The sequence below is a fragment of the Gastrolobium bilobum genome, unplaced genomic scaffold (assembly GCF_033153095.1).
Source record: "Gastrolobium bilobum isolate Gb01-03AN ecotype WA unplaced genomic scaffold, APGP_CSIRO_Gbil_v1 utg55130, whole genome shotgun sequence".
NCBI classification, from domain to species: Eukaryota; Viridiplantae; Streptophyta; class Magnoliopsida; order Fabales; family Fabaceae; genus Gastrolobium; species Gastrolobium bilobum.
In genome coordinates this window covers 149,861-157,816 of record NW_026895637.1, presented here as the reverse complement: position 1 = coordinate 157,816, position 7,956 = coordinate 149,861, and the positions used below count along the sequence as shown (strand labels likewise).

General features: G+C 32.0%; 1 protein-coding gene across 4 annotated transcripts; it reads right to left on the bottom strand.

Annotated features, from left to right (window-relative positions):
- Positions 1–436: 436 nt before the first annotated feature.
- Positions 437–7,614, bottom strand: LOC133285832 (uncharacterized). 4 transcript variants are annotated; one of them, XM_061483139.1, is made up of 8 exons: positions 7,413–7,614; positions 5,256–5,445; positions 4,293–4,368; positions 1,581–1,683; positions 1,375–1,485; positions 1,124–1,261; positions 917–1,047; positions 437–572 (listed from the first exon to the last, which is right to left on the bottom strand). In XM_061483139.1, the coding sequence occupies exons 1-5, from the start codon at positions 7,431–7,433 to the stop codon at positions 1,381–1,383; spliced, it is 495 nt and encodes a 164-aa protein (XP_061339123.1). In that variant the 5' UTR covers positions 7,434–7,614; the 3' UTR covers positions 437–572; positions 917–1,047; positions 1,124–1,261; positions 1,375–1,380. The 4 variants fall into 4 exon arrangements, with proteins under 4 accessions (XP_061339123.1, XP_061339132.1, XP_061339111.1 ...); XM_061483131.1 differs by having other exon boundaries at positions 476–572; positions 881–1,047; XM_061483148.1 differs by lacking the exon at positions 917–1,047 and having other exon boundaries at positions 438–572.
- Between the last annotated feature and the right edge of the window lie 342 nt (positions 7,615–7,956).

Sequence of the window (7,956 nt, the reverse complement as noted above, 5' to 3'; positions counted from 1 at the left end):
AACAAAACCGACGTTATATATACTTAACCGACGTTAAAATAAAATATTTTAATAAAATTAATATTTTTAGCGGCGGTTTCAAACCGCTGCGAAACTGCAATTCTGTTTTTTTTTTGCAAATATTTTCTGCTTTTTTTGTATTTGCTATTGCTGCTTTTTTTTATTAATTATTTGCTACTGTTTTATCTTATAATTATTTTTATCATTACAAAAAACATATTATTGATTGATCGAACATTTAAACTTCTAAATCTATTATCATTAAATTTATATGTAATTAAATGTAACCGAAAATAAATACAAATAGTGTAACAAATGTAAAATGTCTAACCATTAAAAATTAATAGATCTAAATACATGATAAAACAAAGTAAATATGCTTTGCAAATTTAACATAAATGGAATCAAAGTATCAATTATACTACAAATGTTTAAACCTGAATAATCTTGCAAATCAAACCTAAATGGAATCAAAGTGCCAATAAAACTACAAAAGTTTAAACCTAAATAATCTATTAGGGCTCATGAGTTGCAGAATGTGAAGGTTGATCACGAGGATTGAACTCTGCTGCCTGCATTAAAAACAAATGAATAACATGTTTAGTAAAAGAAAGATAAAATTATGTATAAAAAAAGAAGCAGATACTTAAAATTATTGATTATAGTAAAAGAAATATTAATAATGTGGCAATATTGTAACAATTAAAAAAAGGTGAGAACCCCGAGCTGCCTTGAGACCAAGGAACCTATAATGCAAGAATGACAATGTAATATGTGTAAGTAGTTTTTTCTTTTCTTTAATCGTTTAAACTATTTTTTTCTCATAGGAAGGAAAAACTAATTAAGTAACATTGCAAATAATCATTATTTTGGTTCTTACATTAGTAATAGGTAGACATTAAACGATAATTTAAACCTCTTCAGGGGAGAGCTGATAATCACGTAGGAAACATGCCACGATCTCTTGTCTTTGTGTAGTAGTTTCAAGCTTAATAAACCCAACGTTTTAGAGAAATTGTACATGTCATCCATATATCAGCTTCCACCCTAGTGCAAATAGCATGGTGCATTATAGCAGAAGTCCAAACCAACGAAACCATGTCAGTTCAGCGTATTAATTTACCTCAGTAATCCTTTTCTGGATCATATCCTCAATTGAAGCTGTAACCTCCTCAGTGATTACAGGAGCAGGTCTCACATTGTGCTCAAAGTCCAGATCAACTTCCAATGCACTATTCTTGGGTCTCTTTGCAGCAGTTACCTGTTATAAAATTGACAATCAATAATCTAATAACAGATTAGCAAAAAGAACCTACAAATGCAAATGCAACCAATAAAAAAATCAGGTAAAAATATAAGGGACTATTGCATTACCTCATCCTACATAGTCCAAGTTTTTGGCTCTATGTTAGCTTTCTCCATCTGCTCCATCTTTGAATGAATGTTTTCCAGTTGCTTTTCATGGGCAGAAGCAGTACCTTTTTTCTACATACATGAACAAAAAAAAAAGAATATGAAAGTTTATTTTTTAAAATAAATCTTCTTCATGGTCTTGTGTGTATAAACAAATAATGTAATACCTGTTCGTCAAATTCCATGTCATCTTCATCACCAGAATCTTCAGATTCTTGAGCTTTTCTTTTCAAGCCCTTTTCCTTTTTACCTCCAAAGAAGTCTTCATACCTGAAAGCAACAGATGGAAAAAATGAACCCAGCATACAAATATAAAGAAAAACATTTAAATTAGCTAGTAAGAAAATTCAAGGAGTTAAATATGGTAAAGCTTTAAGAAAGAAGAAAGATCACCCCTCAAAATACAGAACTCGAGAAGAAACAAAAGAGTGAATCCAAAACTAAAAGGAAAAATCTATATATAATAGCCTGCAGCAATTACTATTGACAAAAGAACCAATATGTTCTTAGCCTAGTCACTCCTCCATCAACCATACGGCTGGACATGTAGCTAAAGGAATTAAAATTCATTCATTCAATAGTTTAAGACAACAAAAGCTTAGGTGGTAGCTTTACTACTTTATCTTGACTTTAGCAATTCAACAACCAATTATATTTCTCCATTTAATACAAAAAAACTGAACACACAAGAGACCAAGGTAACATGCATCGTATATGTCATAGAAATGTCAACAATTCATTAACTAAATGACAAACAACCAACTATCATGGTCTTTAACCATTCCCATCTACTTTAACTTCAATTTCCTTAATACCATAAAAAAAATCTGAACATATATATATATGTCCAAACATCAAGCAACGTGACTTTCTTAGGAAAACAATAACATGTAACTTCATGTATAAAAAGGCAAAACACTTAACCTTTAATCACTTAGTGGTTTTCCTACACATATCGTCTTTAAGCGCCAATTTAATTCCTATGATTAATGCCCAAAAATTTGCACATATTAAAAATTTGCGCATGTATAAAGCTATAGTGACTTTAACTAGTCCCCAGTAGATGGACGCTAAACTCATGATAGAGATGTTCTACTAGATTTAAAAAGTCATCAGTTTATTGGTACATTCATTGTAACAAACAAAGCTACAAATAATACAGTAACTCTCTTTTACTAAAATTGTCATCCCAAAAGTTTAAACTATTAAGTGAAAGCAATATTATTTTTATATAGATATTGAAATAAACAAACTTCATTTTTGCGATCTACCATATATATTATTTTTCAAAAGTGAAAGCTACAAATTATGATCTACCATCATAATTTTTCAAACTTCATTATCTTCACATATATATTATTTTTATTTTATATTTATTTTACTAGCTCCTTTATTTGGCCTACATAACTCGTGATAGATTTAACAGAGAAACCATTTTACAGCTTGATTACAAATTTCCATTTGTTTGATACGGTTGGTGAAGATTGGTTTGCAACATTGAATTTGAAACTAGAGCTATACCCAATTGTTTAAATTTAAGTAATGCATGGGTTAATTTAAAAATGGACACTTCGCTAACAAACACAAATACTATATTTAGGCTGAACATAACAATTTACAGGTTCCCTAACTATATCTCTAATGCACTTACAGAATTTCTATCTCAGGAAGCTAAAAATTTGACGTTGCTGACTTTAGAGTCAACTTAAAGTTAACACAGGCTTCTCTAACCTCCATAAATTTTCAATTAGAAGAAAAAATAAATACAAGAAATTTCGAAAAAAGAAAAAGAAAAGTCGTCAATGATTTTTTTCTTCTCCAATTAACACTGCCCTCCCTTCCTTCCTCTGACCCTCTTCTAATCCTTTTATTTATTTATTTATTTAAATTTTCCATTAAAATTTACATATTACTAACGCCCATGACTCATCAATGAACATTAAGAACAATAATTCCTACAAATTGGGTAAATTAAGTCATATTTTTCTGAAACCTTTTTCCCATTGACAATGATCATCAATACACACACATCCTATATTCCTAGACTGCCAAACAAAAGAAGAACCATGATTTAGTCTTCAGCACCAAGTGGAAAGAGAGGGACCGTATTATGTCAGTTATAAAATAAAACAGGAGACTTCACGACGATTTATTAAATTAAAATTGTTAAAAATAAATAAATATAAAATTTTACTCCTAAATGTCATTATCACGTAATACGTTAAAAGCGGACTCCAAAACTCTATCATGCTTTTGTTTCTTGATTGGTCCAATAAGTTTCATATCACACAATCCCCAAGCATCAATGTCATCGCAGGGAACATATTTCACGAAATCTTTCCCAATTGGAAAATGCTAAACATCACAAATAGTTTTTGCGAAAGAGTGGTAAAAACATCACAAACATTGGTGATGGTTATGATTATGTCATAATCATAACAGATTTCCTATTATGTGAGAACTGCCTATTAGTGTTTACTGTAAAATCATGGTTTACTGTTCCCATTAGCTTATTTCTTTTGGAGTTCCATACTTAAGGAATAAATTAGCGTTTCCTTTTTATGATTCCTTGAATTAATAAGGATTCATCCCACGTTAATCCAAAAAAAAGGTAAAAAAGGAATGCTTTTTTACATCAGCCAACCTCCCTTACAGTCCCTTTTTGGTTTCACTTCTCCCTCCCGTTTTCAATTATGTTCTATATTCTACTCTACGATAATCTCTTGCTTTAGAACAGAAAATTCCAACACCCCCCCCCCCCCCCCCCCCACAACACACAAAAAAAAAAAAAAATCGAATAAGCTCAACAATTTAAAATCATAGGGTATAGAAAATTAAATGCCTGAGAGGTGAAAGAAATGATACTAAGTATATCTTACTGTATTCCTGTACCAGAAGTGTTGCAAGTACCATCTTCGGTGCATGTTCCCCTACTTCCATTAACACCATTGCTTGCTATTGCTCCTCGATCCAAATAGTTTAACAAATTAATCACGCAAAATATAGCAAGTAGCCTACGAAACAAGATATAGGAGATTAATAATGAGAAAAAAGAGAGCCAAAAAATCACAAAAACACTTCAGAAGAACATAATTTGTTCAGAATGGCTTAAAAAGTTTCTCCCCACACCCAAATAACAAAAATCTTTATCATAAACAAAGCACTAATCAACACCTTTTACAAAGATAAAACATGTCACAGATATGAAACTAACTCGTTAGTTTTCTTGATAAGTAATTATATGGAAAATCCATTCACTAAAAGTAGGCATAACCATTAACACAAATCAAAGTGCGCATGTGATAACACTGTAAAAGAAAACCATATCACCACTCAGAACTTGTTACGCAGAAATCAACTAGCTTACGAATACACAACATTCACAGTTTCAATGACTTCAGATACACCTAGCAAAGGAATTAAGGTATAAGGCTATAAAGGTTAGAACACATACATGATACACCTAACAAACAGACTTAAGAAGATTATGTCCGTTAAAGAAAATCAACCTTAAAAGCATGAACCTGTTTGTTCCTAAAATCAGGTTGTCTTTTCCTTAAGAGCAGACCGAAAATATTTTCTAGACATTATAAACCTGTAATTCTACCTTATTGCTAAATCATATTCATATCATCTCATAAGCAGGTCTCTATGTTCAAATCATTTGATTGTAATAATAATCCTTTTGTCTTATTAAAATGACTCAAAACAAGCAAGTAGCAACCAAAGAAAACAGAACAAGCAACACAACCATGTGGCCACCCAAAACCGAAGTTGAAATTGGGAAGAATAATGAAGCATATCTCAGTATAAAACTTGGTCCACTTCCCTTTTTATCTTACCAAGCTCTACAAGTAAAGTCAACAGAGCTTCACACATTTCACGAGCGTCAGGTTCACTAGGATTTTTCTTCTTCGAAGAGTACACCATCCAGGCATGATCAAGCTTCCTGTTGGGCCTCACAACAACTGATCCTGGAACTTCAGCATCACGACATGTCACAAGGCCATCACTCTTTTCTCCATATCTGAGCTGCAAGAAAGACAATCAAGTTACAAGTTATACTCTTGTGTGCAAAGAGGTTTTTCGGATTTAAGCCCGTGAACTTTCAATCACAAATGAGCAGTTTTATCACTGCCCTAGGCTCGGCCTCTTGTGTGCATGCTTTAAGATAAATGAAGTAATTAAGACAGACATACAACCTGGTTAAACCCTGCTCTGGTTAAACTCTGCTCTAAATGCTACCATTTGACGCATGATTCTAGTCTTTACAGTTGTATCAATAAAATTAAAACAAGCTGAGGGTGCATTATATGGTGGTTATTAAGATATATAAGAAACAATAATAACATTTCTGTATGATGAAATTCAATTGCAAATATGGATGTAATATGTCAGAGTATATGAAAAATATCACATAATAACTTCATTGTAGCTTTAGAGTAATTTATTTTCTTAGATCTTCTCTTATATTGCTCACCATATATCAATATTATATTCTAATATTCAAAGTAGTTCTCTCTTTCCCTCCTCTACTTAAATCCCTATAATTTCAAAATAATAGAAACTTGATCTGATTGAAAATGGGAAAATGAATATTATTGATGGACCCTCCTCTCCCTGAATCTGAATTAATCTGAAATAGAATCAAGGATAGAGTGTGGACTGCACAAAGGAATTACGAGGAATAACAATGAATCAGCTACTCTAACACACAGCTTCCAGAATGTCGAGAGTCGTGGCTCTCCCCATCTTCTTTTGTTCCACACGAAAAAACTCCCCTTTTCAATTGACACCACATCCTACTTCTATCCATTGAGATCATATTCTCTTAGTTGTCAATTAGACAGTTGTTGATAACAGAATTAGGTTCTAATCTGCTGCACTCACCCTTATGCTTTCTAATATACACCTTTTTTATTGGAGGTTTGCTAACAGCATGGAGCTGGACTAAATGATAGTATCCAATCTTGGTAAGCAAAAATTAACCATGATTATATGGTGATTATTAAAATATGTATTATAAAACAATCCTGGCATTTCTGTTTGATAAAACTAAAGTGTGAGAAGGGATGCAATACCAAAATGATAGTTTTCAACCTTGGCAACAATAACTAATGATAATGATAAGGATGATTGCTAAAATTAATAACTACAACTATAGCATTTATGTCTGATAAAACCTTTCAAAGAAGAAGATAGAAGAATGACATCAGTGGAAGTAGAGACTAGAGATAATAAAAATCCAAATTTGAAAAATAAATGTATATGAAATATTAGAATTTGGTTAGGCCAGTGGCGTATGAATAAAAATTCTGATATTTATTAGAAATGAATCAAGTGAGTATAAGTGGAAAAAACACACAAACTTTCACTCAAGATTTTGAATTAAAACGTGATTTCAAACCCACCTATTATAATCTCTCGCTTAGCTCATATATAATAGGTATTCCTTACAAGAATTTTGGGATTCTTCTTCCATCTACACTTTTCGACGTGGAGAAAGAGAATATTGGTTTGAAAATCTAAATACAAAAGAAAATTGTTACTTTCAACTTATAATTCTTTTAAAATTAAACTGTGGGTGCCAGATCTTTTTTGCTTGTGAAGATATTGTTTATATGAGGAAAGAAATTCAGCATCACCATTCACCAGTAATTACAGCACGGTAGCAGCATTTAGGAATTTTTTATTTTTTTCCTTTTTGATCAAGATGTATTTAGTAAATAAAGCAAACGTCAGAAAGCACTAAATGAATGAAAGAAGTGATTCCTGCCATGATGCCGAGGGAGGAACAGAGCTGAGCTCAGACCTATTGTACTCCCGTATAGATGTATATGGCTTCTTACACATGATTCACAAATAACGAAATAAACAATTTAAACGAACAATGCAACAATTGAAATCAAAATTTGAAAAATAAATCGACATATACATAAAGCAAATTTCAAGCTGTAAAGAGAATTGTCCTAGAAGAGACTATTGAATTTGATTTATACCTCAGTTCCACGCATAAACATCTCCAAACCCTAAACCCCCTTTTCTCCCCTATTGAAGCTGCTATACATTCTTCTTCAAATGCTTCCATCACAACCCATCATCGTTGCGCTGCTCGCAACATACATTGCGAAGTCCTCAACGAAAAAATGCTTCCATCCAAGAAAATGAATGTTAAAACGCTTTTGGTCAGTTGGGAAGTGTTGGATTGGTTGATTACCGCGTGAAGTGAATAGCTCGATAGTGGTATAGATTATCGGTGAGAAGAGAGAGAATAATGAGGGAAACCATGAAGGCTGAATAGTGTGTGATATGGGTTACTTAACCATTCTTTAACTATTTGATGGAGTTAAGGGGGTTTTTCCAAACGACGTGAAGACACCGCCGTTATTTGCCGTTTTTCCTGTAGTTAAGTACTTATTAGCTGTGAATTAAATAGAATTATATATATATATATATATATATATATATATATATATATATATATATATATATCGTTGATTTTTTTTATCTAACGGCTCTCAGATGAGGTGTCAAATTTAAAAT